The sequence below is a fragment of the Danio aesculapii genome, chromosome 20, assembly GCF_903798145.1.
Source record: "Danio aesculapii chromosome 20, fDanAes4.1, whole genome shotgun sequence".
Classification (NCBI taxonomy): domain Eukaryota; kingdom Metazoa; phylum Chordata; class Actinopteri; order Cypriniformes; family Danionidae; genus Danio; species Danio aesculapii.
In genome coordinates, this window is record NC_079454.1 from 19910315 (window position 1) to 19930532 (window position 20218).

At 34.2% G+C, this 20218-nt stretch overlaps 1 protein-coding gene across 2 annotated transcripts in view; it reads left to right on the forward strand.

The window, feature by feature from the left end:
* Window positions 1-17968, forward strand: part of si:dkey-71h2.2 (low density lipoprotein receptor adapter protein 1-B) — a 72428-nt gene extending 54460 nt beyond the window's left edge. Inside the window, exons 4-10 of one of the 2 annotated variants that reach the window (XM_056445276.1) lie at window positions 4455-4569; window positions 5542-5614; window positions 5700-5780; window positions 5874-5989; window positions 8888-8922; window positions 12368-12405; window positions 15327-15402. In XM_056445276.1, coding sequence (XP_056301251.1) covers window positions 4455-4569; window positions 5542-5614; window positions 5700-5780; window positions 5874-5989; window positions 8888-8922; window positions 12368-12404 — 457 coding nt within the window. In that variant the 3' untranslated portion in view covers window position 12405; window positions 15327-15402. Of the gene's footprint in view, window positions 1-4454; window positions 4570-5541; window positions 5615-5699; window positions 5781-5873; window positions 5990-8887; window positions 8923-12367; window positions 12406-15326 lie in introns of both variants that reach the window. The other variant, XM_056445275.1, reaches the window with a different exon arrangement.
* The last annotated feature ends 2250 nt before the right edge of the window (window positions 17969-20218 follow it).

Here is a 20218-nt window from a genome sequence, read left to right on the forward strand (position 1 = left end):
TATTTTAGCTGCCAATGCTAAGGTACTTGCTCTATGAATTTTAGTATATTTTATGTTTATCTTTATGATTTTTATTGGATACACATTTATTATATCTTAAAACAATTGACAATATTACTACACATTTTATTTTGAGCTGATAAGTTTTACAATTATATGGTGGATTCATTTAATTGGGTCACACTTTATTTTGAAGGTCCGTTTTCATGAATTATGTTACATTACATCTACATGCCAACTAATTCTCATTAGATTATAAGTAGACTGTTAGGTTGAGGTTAGGGTTGGGATTAGGGTTAGGGTTAGTGTAAGTTGACATGTACTTGCAAATTTTCTTACAGTCAGTTAAATGTCTGTTGAAGGAGCAGTATCAACAGCTATTAAGCAGACAGTCTACTAATACTCAAATTGACCATCAAAATAAAGAGTTACCTTTAATTTTATTTTGTATTGATTTATTTTGATATGTTGTCTATGATGTTTATTGTTTGTTTGTTTTTGTTCATCCAGGACAGCCTTGAAATGATAAATCTCAAGAGGTTTTCCTGGTAAAATAAATAGAAAAAAAGAAAGAAAGAAAGAAAGAAAGAAAGAAAGAAAGAAAGAAAGAAAGAAAGAAATGCTACCAATAAAGTGGTCCTGACGTTAGAAAAAAAACTTGGTTAGGGAGGGATCATCTTATTTTTTTTTTAAGATGTAGTCAAGTGCTCACAGAAAAGTTATGTTTTCATTTTGTTTAATGGTGCATGATGAAAGTCAGCATTAGAACATTGTTGACACAGTCTACAAACCACAAGTGCTTGGACATAAAGTTGTCCAGTGTGGTCAGTCAGGAAACATCTGATCTTTCTAATGTTGTATAGTGCAAATAACTGGTCATCAAAGATCACACCAAGACTGAATTAGTGATACTTGTCGATTAACCCAGCTATATGAGGAAATTATAATGTACACCTGGAGCTGCAGGGAAGACCAGAAGATCTGTTTTTGCCTGATTAAGTTGTAGGTGATGATCTTTCATCCATGCCGAGATGTCCTCCAGGCATTATGAGATCTGTGCAGCTACTCTTGGATCATATGGTTGTAATGAAAAATAAATCTCTGTGTTGTCGGCATAGCAGTGATAAGAAAACCGTGTGAATGGGTGATGGGTGATGTGCTGTAATTTGGGAAAAGATGAGGTCCAAGAACTGATGCCCAAGGAACCCCTGGGGCCAGCTGGCGTGCTTTATTCACACCACCAGATTTGTCAGCAAGAGTTTGATTATGATTTCACTTTTTAAACTTCAGTTCGTGTGCTGTTATAATGCTCAAATGCAAATGGAGATATTTTTTTTATTAAAGCCTAACAATTGGCTGGTAGGGACTGCAATGAGCTTCGTCATATGCAAACCTAACATTTACATTAACCTATCCCTGGGCATGATGTTAACCGGGGGGTTGGGTTGGTTCAAAAGACCTACCCCTCAATGACAAAGGTCCAAAACTTGCTTTTGGTCCAGAATTTTTGCACTATTTTCTCATTTATCCTATTTTTTAGTGCTATGCCATCACAAATTAAGTCAACTTTCGCTATTGACCTATTGTTAAATAGCAAAAACATTTTACAAGTAGCCTAACTTATGTATTAATTCTTAGATCTTTTTCATGAAAGAAAAAAATGACCAATGAAATGGTCCGAAGCACCAAAAGCGGTCCATATTAAAGTTATTTAATTATTTTTTGTGGTAATTAGGCTGTTGTTGTTATCCATACATTTTCAAAATTTTCAAGAGAGGCTAGACAAAAATCATAAAGCTCTGCATTATTATTATTATGTTTTAATTGTTTTTATTCAAATGGCAAAATTCTGACTGAGGAAAGCTGAATGCGTTGGCCAGTTGGTAATTTTTCTAATAAATGACAACAGGCTACATTTTTTTCTAATGGTTTATGATGTAATAACTTTGTATTTTAAATATATATATATATATAGTTTTTTCATATTTCTTTATTTTAAATCATTAGAAAATATTTTTGGTACATTAAAATTGACCATCCGACAAGTTAATACAGGTAAAAATATTGCTTAAAATGTCACTAAATGGAGTATGGTTAAACCGCATAATTAAATATAAAATGAGGTGAATAACTGCAAAAAAAAAAAAAAAAAACACTTTTTGAGAAAAAAGAACCACCCCTTTCACCAGGCCAGGCCTGTATATATTGTATATTATTATTCATATAATGCTGCTCAGTGAATCAAGTCATATAGAATGTAAATGAGTTGCAGTGCATTCAATTTCATGGAGATCCTCTGAGTTACAAATGACATTGTTTAAAACATCCTCCATTCATTCAGGAGCAACAAACAAGCTACACTAAGGCATTTATAGTTCCCTTCCCTCTCAGCTTCTCACTCTTCAATAATGAAGCTGTGCAGTGCAGAACAGACTGCAATAAATGATAATTCTCCACACACCCCCCGCGTTCACAGAGAGAAAGAGGAGGGAGAAAGGGAATAGAGAGTCTTGGGCATTTCTATTTAGGTCGTGCATCAGAAGCAGAGCACTAACAATTGTAGACGAAGTGAGATCTGATCCGTCTCCTCCCAGTCTTTGTTTAATGGATCTCATTATTTTACACACACACAAACTCTTTCGGTTTTGCTGCTCTACATTTCTGTTCCTAAAATGATAATCAAAATCCATACTCTAGGCCTACAGCACGATGGCTCTAATGATTTATATTTATTTTATTGTATATTTTTTGTTTTTATGATTTCATATCTTAGAATCTCAGTCATTTTTGTAAATGTCTTTCGAAAAAGGATCAACAAATAGCATTTAAGAGACTTTAGCTATTAGAATTTATTTCCAGGGAAGCTTTTATCTTAATAATTGTATCTGTGTTATTTTATGTCAAATACTTTAAACTAGAAATACCCATGTATGTAATGGCAATAAATCTGAATACCAAAAAACTTTAAGCTGTTTAATACGTAATATGCTATTTCACCCAAAATGAAAATTTAGTCTCTATTTACTCATCAATGCACCTCAGTTAACGTTTCAGTATTTATCACAGTTTAGCGGTTTACTATGCCACAGTATTCGGTAACATTCATTAACAAAGAGTTGTACACATTATGGACCTTACAAAAACTCAAAAACTTGTTTATTATAAATTACTATAGTTTCCCCCCATGCGGATATCTTCCAGACATCACGAAATAACAGATAAAAGCATACAAAAACATGGACGCATAGTCTACATTATCATTTATTTATTTTTGTAAGGGGGAAAAGTGTTCCACAATAATAAAAAGTCTAGTTTTGTCGCAAGGGTTGCATTTCTTTTTTGTTCAATTCAATTCATCTTTATTTCTATAGCATTTTTATAATGTAGATTGTGTCAAAGAAGCTTCACATAAAAGATTATAGTATTGCACACGAACTAAAGCTTAAAAAGTGAAATCATAATCAAGCTCTTGCTGACAAATCTGCAAAAAAAAACTTTGATTGTGTCAAAGCAACTTCACATAGTAGATTGTAGTAAATAATCTTACAATTTTGTTCTGTCCATGAACTTATCATCAACAAACATTCACTGCTGCTGTACATCTCGATGTTAATGTTACTGTTGTTTATTCCACCAAAACGCCAGTAAAGTGGCAGAGCTCCTACTGAATCTTTAAAAAATATCTAAATGGTAACCTAAATTACCCATGTTACCAATTACAATAAACCAAAATACCCCAAATTTTAATACAAAATGTAATATTTCACTCAAAATTAAAATTTTGGCACTATTTACTCATCCTCAGGTTGGTTCAACCCTTTAGAAGTTCCTTTATTTGCTTGAACACAAAAGAAGATACATTGAAGAAAGCTGAAAACCATCATTGACATCCATGGTTTTCCAGTTTTCTTCAAAATATCTAATTTTGTGATCAAGTGAAATGAAGGGCGAACTCTCTCTTTAATATTTATATTACAAATTTTAATGATTTTTTTTTAAATGGTGGGCCTGCCCTGCAATATTATTTTAAAAATAAAATTGATGAATATTGCACTTGGTGTATTATAATGGTTTTAAATGCCAATGAATAAACTGACATCATCATCGTCTGGTTTATCAGAAGTTTTCACTGAAGAAAGTTTTAAAACCCATGCTGTGACAATTTGTTCTTGTCAGGAATTTTCTGGGTTGGTCTGCAGACTTAACTGCAGTTATTACCACTGTTAAAATTAGAAATAGCTCAACATGTTACAGAAGAGTGCAATTTTTTCTATAACTGAACTTCAAGCAGCTTGTTCAAAATGTGATTTCTCTGTAAATCTGACGATATTGAAAGGCTTAGTCATCATAACCAATTCCCTGCCAGTACATTGTTCAGTACAGTAAGTGTTATTTGATCATATGAGCTGAACAGTCCACCCACAGTGAAAAGCTTATATTTCTCATCTCTGCAGAATATCTTACTGCACAACTGACAAAACTCAGGATAAGGTCTTCGCCTATGTCTCTCAAAGCCAGTTCAATGAAACTCTGGAGTGTCATGCCTTCCTGTGCCAAAAAAAGAAAATAGTAAGTGTCTGCAAAGACGTATTCTTTTATCACTGTCATCACTGTAATATGTTGTCTTTAATGATTAGCTTATAATTAGCGAACAGTGTTTTGTGTAAGTCTAAAGTGCCCCACATTAATACTGGCTCACCCTTGGTAAAAAATATTGTGAAAAATATAGTAAAAAATGAAGACAAATGCTCTTCCTTGGTCCTTGAGGACAAACAGCAAATGTCTGTCTTGACACAATCATTAGCAACCCCTACATTCATTCGCACCAAAAATATTTTAAAGCCTTTACAAGTTTTAAACACTGATACTTCACATTTTTTAGTACAATAGGTTGACTATGGAAAATTGTTCAACCATATTTCTGTTTCAAAAGCCTATAAATATGAGAAAACACAGGTCAAACTTGTTCAGGCTTTCATCACAATGGGGAAAATAGAGCTGTAAAAGGGTTTTTGAACTTTATATGCTAATAATAGAAGTGGCTAAATTTTCTACCGCTGTTCAACCAGTTTAGGGCAATAATGAAGACATTGCTGTCAGTTTACGTGTACTGTGGCCTAATGAATCAGCCTGACAGAGGACGTGTGCTATTTTGTGCCAAACACAATGTTGCGATGGTGTTTGAGTGGCTACAAATTTCCAAGAATCACTGGGAAAGTGTAGTCAGAAAATCTCAAAAATTGTAGCTTATAGGTTGCAAGAAGAAAGTCTTTAATCTCATCCAAAAATTTCTAACTCAGGCATCTTCAGTTATGTTTATTTGTATTTAATTTTTTATTAACATTTTACGCAAAAGATCGAAAGTTAAACAATAAAGACACTTTCTTCACAGCATTCTTGTCTCATATTCACCTACGGTGTCAATATCAACGGATGGTACTGTGTAGCTGTTAACTAGCGCCATCTTGTGGACAGGAAGTAATTCTTTAAAAATATTACCCAAGTCTTTTGATTAGGTGAGTTTTTTTGTGTCCTCCTCAGGCTCAGGCTGTGACTCTGACAGTTGCTCAAGCTTTTAAAATAGCTCTGGATCTCTGGGAAATTGCACAGGAAGGTGAGGCTTTTAGCCATATTTGTTTAAATATTAGTTTATGTTTTAAGAAGCACAATACAATTATATCCTTTTGGTCCCATTGCAGACAAAGGCAAGAAAGCCCGCACATGCTTCTCCTTTTCAGACCCCAAATCTCAACCTGAATCAGAGCCAAAGAGTGTTTCAGGTACATTTATTTGATTTTAATGCAACAATTAGCCTGATTTCTGTAATTTTGTGAAATGACTATGAATCCTCTTTATTTTTGGTCTTGTGTCAGAGGAGAAGACTCAGGCTCTGATGGAGCACAAACCGAGGAAGCCCTTCTTCCCCTCCTTTCTTTCTCCATCTCCACGCAGCAGCAACAGGAGACGGCCAATCAAACATGACTCCTGGGTATGTCATTATATCATTACACTTCTTATCATGCACTGCCATGCAAAAGTTTTGGAGTTGGTAGTATAAAAAATACACTGTACATATATTCCAATTTTTATGCTAATTTATAAGATTGTGTTTATATTATTAATATAAAGTAAACAAGTTGCAAAATGTAATTGCAGTTTACAATAACCTTTTTGCAGTTTAATATATTTAAAATGTAACCTATTTCTTTAATGCCAAAATTGCATTTTCAGCATCATTATGTGAGCCTTTATAGTGTCATAATCATTCAGAAGTTATTGTATTATGTAGATCAGATAATCAAAAAACATTATGAATTTCTATTTTAAACAGTTGTGCTGCTTTATATATTGTGGTGCTTTTGTGGTCCAGGGTCCACACACACACACGCACGCACACAGCCCACACACACACACACACACACACACACGCACACACACACACACACACACACACACACACACACACACACACACACACACACACACACACACACACAAATATACATATATATATGGGCGATGCAGTGGCGAAGTAGGTAGTGCTGTCGCCTCACAGCAAGAAGGTTGCTGGTTCAAGCGTCGGCTGGGTCAGTTGGCGTTTCTGTGGAGTTTGCATGTTCTCCTTGCGTTCGTGTGGGTTTCCTACGGGTGCTCCAGTTTCCCCCACAGTCCAAAGACATGCGGTACAGCTGAATTGGGTAGGCTAAATTGTCCATAGTGTATGAGTGGGAATGAGTGTGTGTGGATGTTTCCCAGAGATGGGTAGCGGCTGGAAGGGCATCCGCTGTGTAAAACATGTGCTGGATAAGTTGGTGGTTCATGCGAAAAAAAAATTGAATGAATATATATAGTTGGTTAAGATAGGACAGTATTTGGTCTAATATCTGGAATATTTTTCCCAATCTGGATGCCTTTCAAGTTGTCCAAATAATTGAAAAAACAAGTTTTTAACAAAAATTTACAGTGGGACACTTACAAAATATCTTAATAGAACACGATCTTTATATTCTAATTATGTTTTGTATAAGCCCAAAAAAACCAGTTTTGACCAATAAAATTTATTTTTAACTATAGCCGATAACAAAAATATCTGCTGATTGCTTGAAGCAGTTTTGTCCAGTTCCAAGCATCAAAACTATTAATAGAAGACTTTGTGGGGCTGCCATCTATTAATGAATGGAAGATGTTTAGTGATTGTAAGGGAAGCACACTTTGTTTTACACTTTATTTTATAATATACTATATGCTGTTTGGTAAAGCCCATAAAATCACTCTCACAACAAATATACCAGGCCTACCTCCGAGCAGAAAATACACATGTACTATTGAGATTCACAAGCCTCATGTTATGATTTTATTTGTCTTGATTTCTCAGAATGACACTTACATGCAGCAACCTTTGATTTTCACTTTCAAATGTTAAAAAATATATTAGATATCATTTTATATGGCTATGCATGAACACACACATGCACACACACATATTTATTTATTTACATATTTGTAATTTGAATCGTTGAAAAAATGTAAACAGACATTTTTTGCAATATTTTGAAAATATATGTTGCATATAGTCTATGACATATTTTATGTATGTGAAATCCAAATATGAACTTCTATGTCATATATGTAATTTGCATATATTTCCATAAATCCGATTAACGCCAATCATTCACTGCATCTAGCTTGTCTGACATACGGTTGAAGTCAGAATTATTAGCCCCCTTTTCAATTTTATTTCAAATTTTCACAGTATGTCTGATAATATTTTGTCTTCAGGAGAAAGTCTTATTTGTTTTATTTCGGCTGAAATAAAAACAGTTTAAATGTTTTTATTGTCCATAAAAGGTCAATATTATTAGCCCCTTTAAGCATTTTTTTTTGATTGTCTAGAGCAGTGTTTCCCAACCCTGTTCCTGAAGGCACACCAACAGTACACATTTTCAATGTCTCCCTAATCAAACACACCTGAATCACCTAATTAGAACATAAGAAGAGACTCCAAAACCTGAAGTTAATTAGTCAGGAAAGGGAGACATCCAAAATATGTACTGTTGGTGTGCCTCCAGGAAAAGGGTTGGGAAACACTGGTCTAGAGAACAAACTATTATTATAGAATAACTTGCCTAATTACCCTAACCTGCCTAGTTAACCTTATTAAAGTTAAGCCTTTAAATGGCACTTTAAGCTGTATAGAAGTGTCTTGAAAAATATCTAGTAAAATATGATTTACTGTCACCATGGCAAAGATAAAATAAATCAGTTATTAGAAATGAGTTATTAACATGTTCAATGTGTTAAATTTTTTTTTTTGTTTAACAAAAATGGGGGGGGGGGGGTAAACAGGGGGCTAATAATTTAGGAGGGCTAATAATTCTGATTTCAGCTGTACATTAATCTGCTGTTAGTAGTGCCCCAATAAAGGTCCATTGTTTTGATTGTATTGACATTGTATTGTCAGTCAGTAGGGTGTTGACATGGTTGTATTGTTGATATAGCAAATAGCCACCGCTAAGTGGCATTCTCTGCTTTAAAATCATATTCATTGGTTAAACTTACAACCACTAGGTGGAGTGCTGCCCATGTTTCTATAAGAGTTGTCAAGGTCTCTGCTATGAAATATTGGATCCGTCAGGCTCTCTGTGTGCACACCCTGCTCATCTGTGCTTTTGTTAATTACTTTTCCTTTGTGATTGAATTTCATTCACCGTTCAGGCAGGTTCTGAAACCCAATTAGGATCTCCAGGCTGCTGGTGTCAGATAATGACTATCACAAGAGAGATTAAACCTGGTCATCATGTTGTTTAGTAACATCAGGTTACTCTCTCATTCTGAAGGTGACTGTGTTTTTGTTAATATGCTAATCCTTGTGTTCTCTTTTATTCAGGATGCAGAAGATGGCCTCGATGATGCCTTCTCAAGGTATGTGTTTTCCTCGCAGAGGATTGTCTATGAGATCAGAGACTGCTCCTCTAGGATAGTTTTCAGTGTTTATCGATCGTTTACACTTTAAAATGCACTCACATAAATATAAGGGAAAAGAAAAATCTCAATGTGGGGAAAAGGTTTGGAGTTGGTGATTTTAAAGTTTTTTGAATGAAGATTCTTCTGCTAACCGGTGCTGCATTTATTTGATTAAAGGTGCAGTAGGTGATTGTCTTCAGAAACATTTTTGTTGTGCTGGTTGTGAAAGTCTCTTCACATTCCAATAGTAATGATTAAAGTAAATGATCTAAATGTATTTATATGTATTTTTATATTTTGGGTAAGGCATAAGACTAAAAAATGTTCATCTAATTAAATATTGTATATGGATAATTCACATAATTCTGATAAGTAGCCCAACTGTCTGTCAGCAAATGTAGATTTGAACAACTGCGCACTCGTTCCGGCAGATGCGTCGATGCGCGCTCACACATGCTGCGGTCACGTGGACACAAAAAAAAAACAAATGCTCAAATCAAATCAAAACTTTTTAAAATCCTGAATGAATACTGCAGACTTTTGCACGCTGGAGGAAGGATGACACCATGGCTGAAGTATTTCTTTTAGACATGTAATGGTATGTTTTAAAACTATTTTAGTCATGCAAAGCTTATGTAGATTTTGTTGTTATGAATGGGCTATATGCACAGAAGTGTTTTTCAGCCACTGAAATCTCCCGGCGAACGATTGATGTGACTATTTTCAGTTTCATAAGGGACCTTTTACAGCATCGATAATGTAGATTTTTATTTTGTTTAACAACAAAACATAAGTAAATAGTGCTATTCCGCCTAGCCTGCACAGTGGTTCAGTTCTGAACATGACAACCTGTGACGCACTCCCTATATTGTTTGCCATGCTACTTTTAATATTCGGTCTGAAATAGCATGTAGGTGTGGCTTAGTAATAAGTGTAACTCCTGCAGCCTGCCTGCCAACCACTAAGCATACTGTAGTTGCTTTAGGACAGAGCGTGTGAGATAGTGAAGGTACGTCCCAAATCGCATACTTATGCACTATTCTACGCCATTTTGAAGTATAAATAGTGTAAGTAGTGCATTCACACTGAAAACTTTAAAAACAATAAGTGCACTTTAATTACCCAAATGATGCACTCATTCAACCGTTAACATGAAGTGTGGAATGTTGGACACTTTACACACTCAACGGTCGCTGCTTTGCTCACATGGTGGAAGGGGCAGAGCTTTCGGGCGCTTTTGTTGAATTACTCTATTTATTTTGGATTGTGAAAGCAAAATTCTCCTACGTGATTGGGGATTGGGATTGTATTTGAAATATATTATGCTAACCGGTTAGCATTTAGGCAGATTACCTACTGCACCTTTAACTTTAATTAAATATTATTATTTTAAATATTATTAGAATTTAAAATAACTATTTTCTATTTGAATATGTGTTAAAGTTTAATCAATTTACTACATTTTCTTTCACTCTTGAAGTCTTGGGCAGCCCATAGAAAAGTTTAAAAATTACAAAAATTTACATTATGTAATCTGGTATTTTTTCCTAAAGATAATTGGGATAGTGACAGTTTAGTGAACTTTGAAGGATGTGAAACACAAAGTTGAACCACAGAATCCTGAAAAGCAAAACAGGGTTCACAAAAATAAGTATTTACACAAAAAGCTATCTTTAATATCTATAATAACGCATATCTTAAAAAATCTAGTAAAAAATGTAAAAAAAAACGGAAAAAAATTCAGTCAAGCTTTCTTTGTTTATAGCAAGAGTCTATGCCTACTTTTCTTTTTTTAAAGACCCCATAAAATCTAAATGTTAATTCTGAAGTATTTTTAGTGTGTGTGTTTACCAAGGAGTCCATCTGTATGCTGATGTGGAATTATTTGTCAAATATTTTGCCTCATTTAATGAGCTGATGTGCTGGCGCTCCCTCAGGTGTGACATTTGGTCTCATAAAGTGGAGATTGGGCACACAGTAGGAGAGCCGAGACGCATTAACAGCCTCAGCTCTGCTTCAGATTAATGGACATGGAGAATCATTTTATTCAGAGTGTCTCTCCATACATAGTTATTAATATCAATTCAAGCAGCGCTCTGAAAATGAGTGCAGTGATAGTTTGGAGTTATTCACTAGTATCCTTGAAAGGCAGCAGATGGCACATAAAGAGTTCATAGCATCTTCATTCAAGCTTTTCTGAGAATGGTTGAAAGGATGTATTAAAAAAAAAGTAAGTAGCAAAATATTAAATATGTTCCTTTGATCCTGATTAGCAGGATAACAGTTAGTGGCACTTGGCTATTATTATATTATATTATATTATATTATATTATATTATATTATATTATATTATATTATATTATATTATATTATATTATATTATATTATATTAGTGCTTCATTGTTGTTATTATTGTTCATATTATTACTATTGTAATTTTATTTAGTTTATTAGGGTTAGAGAGACACACCCCTCTATGACAAAGGTCTAGAATTTGTCCCATACACAAGCTCATAAGTCCTATTTTGACTGCTATGCCATAATAAATTGTCGAAGAAGGCTTTAAGACCAAACAGGAAAGTTGAATGTGCTGGTAAATGACAACAGGCTAGTTTTTAATTTAAAACTTGAACAGCATCCTTTTTTCTAATGATATATGATGTAATAAATTTGTATTTGAAAATTTTTTTTTTTCTTCTAAATCTTTAGGAAATGTTTTTTGTACATCAAAAAGTGTTGTTGATGACCATCTGACAAGCTAATCCAGCAGAAAACAGTGCTTGAAAAGTATTTAAACATAATAATAAAATAGAAAACGAGGCTAATAACTGCAAAAACATCCATTTTTGAAGAAAAAATAACTGCCACTTTCACCAGGCTGGCTAACTTTAGAATCAACTTAAACTCAAAACTGGTTAATAATTTTAGTTACTCAATGTTAATTAGCTGATTTATAATTCAGTTGCAAGAATTCTGACTGTGTTTTCTAATAAGACTGTTTAACTTTCAATGTTTTTAACTTGATGCATACTACAAGCCTTTAGAATGATTGCTTGCTCTGCCACCATAAAGTTGTAACAGGATGTGATGCCAGCATTTTACTGTGATTCTTCATCACTGGCACATACACAGCAGGCCAGAAAGAGCTTGCCAATGAAATCCATTATTATAAGTAACGTAATGGGCCAAAAAGAACTATGATTCTCCTAAGTGAATCAGATGAGGCAGATCCAAATAGTCAGCTCTTTCCTTTCACTGAGCATGTAGATAAAAAACACAATAAAACCCCTAATAATGGATGTAGATCTGCACTCGCCGACAAAGGCTGGTATAGTTTGATGCTGGGAAGGATTTAATCATAGCTTGTTTTCAGCTTGCTCTCTCTCACCTGCCTCTCACGCAGCAGTATGGAGGTGGAGGAGATGGACGCAGGTAAGTGAGGTGAGAGAAACCAAACACACCGCTCGCTTCAAATGATGATCATCAGCCATCACTAAACCTCAGCCAGAAACACTCGTCTGTCATTACGCTACCTACAGTACATCACACCAAGCTTCCTTCATGACAATTTTAATGTTTCACTTTAGCATAATAGCATACAGCACAACAGGGTTCCCAGTCAATTTCCATGACTTTTTCATAATTAATGAACAGCGCATGGTGGATAAAGTTTACAAGTACTCAGATGGCATAATAAAATATAACTCTGGTAAAAGTATTAAGCAGTTCTTAAGTATCAAAAGTACAATGTGGTGTATTTAAGTGTTAAAACTAAAAGTGCTGTTTGATTAATGTTATTTAGAAAAATTGTTTTAATTTTTTCACAAAAAACAATACAGTACAATACAGTATTGTCGTACAATACTGTAATCAGTTGTTAAAGACTGCATGGAATGAAAATGCACAATCTTTATTCTGCTAGTGTAACTTTTGTTAGTCTTAAAATGAACAACTAATCTGTGAAAATTAATCCACTGTTTGTTTTGGTAACCTTTGATCAAGATCTAACCATTGGCGTCCACTCTGGAATGGCAATCCTTCACTGATGACATCATGTTAATAGTTTGGGCAAAGTACACTGAAAAAAATGATTCATTGGATTTCCTTTTTTTTTTTTTTTAAGTTAACTGTTTACAAACAATTTATATGGGCTGAATTTAAACAAACAAATTAAGTTAATAAGTTAATTTTAAGAAGTTAAAATTAGAAAGTTACTAAATTTGTTTAAATTCAGACCAAATAAATAGTTTACAACCAGTTAACTTAAAAAAAGTAAATCCAATGAATCATTTTTTTCAGTGTATGCTTAGCCACGCCCCCTCAAATCATTAGTTTGCTGCAAGTGAAATATGAGAGGAGTGTCAAAAATAAAACCTCGCCTCTACTCAATATTTTGTTTCAGTTGTAATACTGTATACATAAGTTTGCAGCAACTTTACACAGATTTACCTGGAGACTAACAGTGCATCGGTTGAATCACTGGAGATATTAACTGGAGACTTGGGCTGCGTCCGAAATAGCATGCTTCCATACTAAGTAGTATGCTAAAAACAGTATGCGAGCTGAGTAGTATGTACTCGAGAAGTATCCGGATGACTTACTACTTCCTGCGAGATTCTGATCATGCATGCATCTGATGTGCATCCGATGCATGCTATGCTATCCCATGATGCACTGTAAGATAATTCATGAATGGTAGTTAAGCGATACAACTGACATGGGTAGGTCACAGGATGATGACAAAATGGCGGATGTAGTATGTCCAAATTCCATTCATACTAACATTTTCTAATGGTTGAGTAGTAAATTCTAATTTAAATGCAGTACCTGAGCAGTAGGCCATTTCGGACACAGCCTTGCTTTGACTGAATCATTGAGTCATTTATTGGAGACTCATTCTGAAAAACTGAAGATTCACTCTGATGGGATCATTTGAATCAGTGCATTAACTTTAGAAGTTATAATGATTTGAAATACATTTATCTAAAAATACTTTAATACTGTACAAAATAATAATTTAAGGCTTAGATGTGGAACTGATTAAAAAAAATTGGTTCAATCCTGAAGAAGCATTAATTTGATCAATAGTGTCAGGAAAGAAGTATATGGATTTTTAGATTTCCATCTTAAATTGATTATTTATTTTTTTGTTATTTTTCGTTTTCACAAATCTGTTAAGCAAAAGAGTTTTTAACATTGGTAATAAGATAATAATAAATGTTTCATAATCATAATATTAGAATGATCTCTCAAGGATCATGTGACACTGACCATTGGAGTGAAGATTTGTGAAAGTTAGGCTTTGCTTTCATAGCAATAAATAACTTTTTTTAAAAATATATAGACAGTTGTTTTAAACTGTAATAACATTTTACAATATTGTTTTACTATACTAAGCTTTATGAGCATAGTTGAGAATCTTATTTCAAATCAGTGTAGTCAATGGCTGTTTATCAATTCCAGGAATGTAGAGAAAGGACTTGCATTCTTGTGCAGAGCGGTCTTGCCAAGTTACCTCAGAAGAACGAACTCGGGAGACCGCGAGAACACAGAATGCGTCCTCTGTGAAGTGAGATGCGTTCTGAGTTCTTTCTGATGGTCACATAATGGCCTTTGTGTATTTTTAACAGAAAACGATTTATTGTTTTCCCCTTTTCTACACAACACAGCAAAACCTTACAAATATACTTTGCACAATGCAAATAAATGAATGTGTTTATGCTTTTATTAAGATTTTCAGGGTAATGTTTACTTTCACTGTCTCATTTAGGGAAACTCCTGAGATAAACAAGGTATATCTCTGAACTTTAATAAAAAACAGGTAGAGAATACTGCGTGTCCCACCTACTTTATTCAGCCACAATTACTTGACTTCTAGAGTTAGTTTTGCACTCAAGTCTGCAATAACGATATCAAGAACACATCCGGGAACTTTCATGCATCCTCCGGTCTTGAGTTTTGGATCTGAACTTCGACGGTTGATGATGACATTACACGAGAACAGGAGAATGCTGAAGAACGGAAATTGAAAAACAGCCACAAGTTATTTTACTTTAAAAACTATAAAACTGCACATTCACTAAAATTAATAAGTATTTGTATGACCTTCCATGTCTGGAAAAAAAACAATTCCTTGATATTTCTAGGATTTCTTTGACAGTGGGAACCCTGACAAAATCATGTTTATTTAAAGATTTGCATGTACATCTTTCACATTTAAACTAGGCTTTAAACATAAATAAATAATGTAATAAAATACAGGAAATGTATGATATTAATTCCTGAAGAGAATGACAAAAAACAAACAAAAAAAAACAAATCAAGAAATATTTCTCATTTACTCTCAATATTCTCTTCATCAGACTGGCCACATCCCGCAGCAGAACCCTGTCTGAAGATGCAGCTGTGAGTCCAGCAGAAGAAGATCTCCTCTCCTTCAGCAGTGATGACTCAGACTGAACATACACACACACACGCACGCACGCACACACACTCTTTCACCAGCCTGTCAGAAAGAGTCCTGAACACACAACACATACTGTTACGTGCAGCTAATGCCTCAGTGATGGAATCATTCACAGCACTGCCACTGAAAACAGCAAACAGCACCACAAAACAGCAGCACAGATGAGAATGATTCAGATACACTGTATGGATTTTACAATATAATACTGTAAATTCAGGGTAGGTAGATGATGAAACAACATGTAAGAAACTGCATGTTGTTATATATTATACTCAAGCATTTGTGTAATTGAATATAATGTAAAGAGTGCAAATCTTTTCAACACATTGGTGCTATATTGTAGATACTTGGGTTATTGAAATACATACTTGAAAAGAAGACCAAATGTACACAGAAATGCACACAGAACATTTAGCACAGCATTCTTCAAGACTCCCACAACATTCATTTTAATGTCAGATCACTTTGGTCATCTCAGTCGAGCGCTTTACACTGAACAAAAGCCACAGCAAAGCTCTCTGGTGAGTGTTTAAACATCAGAGGATGAACTGTAAGTGTTAAAGAACTTAATATGTGCAGTTACAGACTCTACTGTTGTTCAGGACATCAATTTTTAACATTATTTTTTAGAAACATGTTAGGATTTGTACACCACACTTAACCCTGGGTTATCATCACTTCAAACACTGCTTTTAAACTTGGCACATTCACTAAGAATTCACATTTGTATGTGAAATCTGTTTACGAACATTTTCACAAATTAATATTCACCAAATCTTCTAAATGAACCTTGATTAGCCTGTTTGAGTACAAAATAGTAGGACTGTACAGTAGCTGTGTCCAAAATCACCCCTATAGCCTTAAACTAAGATCAAATTCATGTTTTTATACTGTACATGACACTAATATAAAAGTTAGTTTAGTTAGAAATCGACAAATACACACTGACTCTTTGATTTAAAGAGCAAATCTAAAAAAAATGCATTCTCTGCATATGCTGTTGATTATTTGTGCAATTTTAATTGCATTATGGGACCCTTATCGGATTTAAAAGTGGGTATTAGGAGATCTAAAATCATAACTGATGAAAACTCTGTCAAATATTGCACGGTATAGAGCAAAATTAGTTTAAACTTGTCTATAACCTGGCACATAATCACAGAATAGGGGGACAATCAATGGCTTGCAATTCACTTTGCGTTGAGTGGCTCTTTGCCTCCATGTTGTGTATTTAAAAATCCTATCTTAAACGTCTGTCTGGAAAACTTGATTCTGATTGGTCAGTCATTCCAAGGCATGTTATTCCCATATATAGCAACCACTGAAACTAATAACGCTAGCTTATCTAGGTACTGTGAGTCATCTTGACAGTGAGTAAATACGTTCACATCAATATTGTCTGACTCTGCAACTGCTTTTGACTGTTTGGCGCCATCTTGTGACTGAATAATATTTAGGTTAGTGTATGCTCCATTCAGCCATTTTTTTCTTCTCAGCTTTACCTTTAATTAAAGTATTGATAAACTATCATGGCTAAGAACAAAGTCTGGCAAGTAGCCATGCAAAAACCAGGATAAAGTACATCCAGGCGGTTGTTATTGTAAAACAAAGCCCTTAGTCTTATACAACAGTCCTTTGCTTCATACTGGGCTGTCGATAAGCCTGTCAGGCTTTATTCTGTGATTAAAAACTACCTGGGCATAATTTATCCTTTACTTAATGTACAGCAATCCATTGATTATCCCATATATATAGAGAAAAAGGGAGTGAAACATTGAGTAAACAGTGTTTAAGATGGAGGGATAGTGTCTGATGTGGGATAGCTGTGCTACGGTGGATTTGCTCTTCAGTGTTTGAACTTTCAGCCGTGAAACTTAAATCACACTGAACTAAACTTCAACTCAGAAATCTAGACTTTACTAGAACTATGTTAAGCTGCTTTGACACACTCTACATTGTGATTTGCGCTATATAAATAACCATGAAATGAATTCAATTGATGTCACCTTAGCTGCAGGGGGGATTTTTATGTTTATAGGCCGAAAAGTAAATTCAATCAGCAATATGTTATCAGTCATTTCAAAGACTCACATAACAAATGTGCAAATAAGAACATTACCCCGGTTTTAAGATTGTACAGTGTAAAACCTCAGTGTATGAATACCCAGTAAAAATTATTAATCAGGGTAAATAACCAGCATTGTGAAACAAATATTTCAGGATTCAGTTTAATGGGAGTTAAATGACCCAGGGTTAACTAGTGAGAAAAGCACTATACTGTGGGTCATGGGACACTTGCTTTAGCAATCAGAAACTATTTACTGTGAATCACGTAATTTTTAAACATTTGAATAAGGCCTCAAAACACTCATGTTCTTTCTTCATGACCTAGTATAGTCTGTTCCTGCACATCTGCTTCAAACCATATTTTTAGATTTTTTGTAGTATTATTACCATATCATTTATGTTTAGAACACATTTAGAGCACAACTATTTCACCATTTGGCTATATGTCTAATGTAAACTTAGTTATTATATATATATATATATATATATATATATATATATATATATATATATATATATATATATATATATATATATATATATATATATATATATATATATATTGAATTGAATTGATCCATTCAGGCCATGTCACATCACAGAGCAAATCAAATTTTACCAAGGTTAAAACCATTAATTTTAGTAAACTTTGGGCAAACAGTCATCACACATTCACTTTGCTAAACAGAGAATAAACTAAACTATCTCCATTACTTCTATGGGTTCAGTCATTTCTTGGCTATATGAACTCAAGAGTATTACATTTCACCTCTCAGAAATGAAACATAATCCTTTTCCCACGAGTCCCAATCAGTCTCTAGCAGCTAGAATTATAATGTATGTGAAATATACTGCCATTCTGCCCTTTTTAACACATTAAAATTCACACATCTCTTCATCATGCTCTGAAATCATTAAACGCCTGTGGCTCTGTCAGCTATTTTCTGCATTTTTTTTCTTACGTGCATTTCCTCTCAACAGTAATGATTTCATATTTGACAAATTTCTATTCTCCTAAATGTGGAATAAGATTCATATAATTTAATATATACAATAATTGCAGTAGCAAAAATCTTAGTTCAGATAGTGGTGTTCTGCTTATTTTGATTTATCATTTTGAATCTGTCGGTGGTTTAATAATTAATGTTTGTTCTGATTTGACTGCTTATGCATTTACACAATTTCCATGGAAGAATTTGGGATACTTTCTATGTATTTTGCAGTATTTTTTTTTGCTTTACTGTAGTAAATAAATTGTCATCATATTTGAAATTGTTAGCATTATTACTTATTAGTGTGTGTGCTTTTATAATTGGTTTCATTTGATGATTTGTTTATTGTTTGAAATTGAAGTTGGTGCTTTAAGAAAATCTATGCAATCTATGTTTGGCTTTATAAACATACTCATTTTTATTATTTACTCATCCTGAAACCATAATAGAGTTCAAGAGGTTGTTTGCTGATATACACAAAGCGTTGGTTGATATTTAATAATGTACATTAAAATAACTGTTCGAAAACAACAGTAGTGTCATCTTGTGATGAATGGGTCCATTTTGATTATATTATTCATTTAATTAATTCCCTAATGTTTTGTCAGTGTTAATGTACTGTGCTTTGTGGTTGAATGCACCAATAAATTACTTCCCACTCCATTAGTTAAAGCAAACTCTGAAGGGATGGTGCTCCCAAAAATGACAATATGCTGTTCATTTAGTCACCCTATAAAATGCAGTCGTAAAATGCCAGTCAATATTATCAGCACTTTTATACACTACCTGACAAAAGTCTTGTCGTCGATCCAAGCTGTAAGAGTAACAAATAACAAGACTTCTAGTTGATCATTTGGAAATGTGGCAGAAGGTAGATTTTTCTGATGAATTATCTGTTGAACTGCATCCCAATCATCACAAATACTGCAGAAGACCTATTGGAACCCGCATGAACCCAAGATTCTAACAGAAATCAGTCAAGTTTGGTGAAGGAAAATCATGGTTTGGGGTTACATTTAGTATGGGGGTGTGCGAGAGAGCTGCAGAGTGGATGGCAACATCAACAGCCTGAATCAAGACATTTGTGCTGCCCATTACGAACCACAGGAGAGGGCAAATTCTTCAGCAGGATAGCGCTCCTCATACTTCAGCCTCCACATCAAAGTTCCTGAAAGCAAAGAAGGTCAAAGTGCTCCAGGATTGGCCAGCCCAGTCACCAGATATGAACATTATTGAGCATGTCAGGGGTAGGATGAAGGAGGAGGCATTAAAGATGAAGGCATTCTTTGCCATTCCAGAAGACTTACTATTCCAGAAGTTATTTGAGTCATTGTAGAGATGTATGGATGCAGTCCTCCAAGCTCAAGGGAGTCATACACAATATTAATTCTTTTTCCACTGCACCATGACTTTATATTCTATGCTGTACATTATTTCTGTTAGGTGAAAAGACTTTTGTCTAGAATGTAGAGGGATTTGCTTTTCATATAAGCCACTTCTGATACCAAATGATCAACTAGAAGTCAAGTTATTATTTGTTGTTTCTAAGACTTAGATATGCGACAAGACTTTTGTCAGGTAGTGTATATGTATATTGGTTTAAAAATGAATATCTGAGGCTCCTAATGATATTCATTTAGGTTTTATCAAACATAAAAACTGATCAGTATGTACAAAAACCTGTAAATGAAACATTATTAGCATTAATCCACAACCTCATCAAAGACAT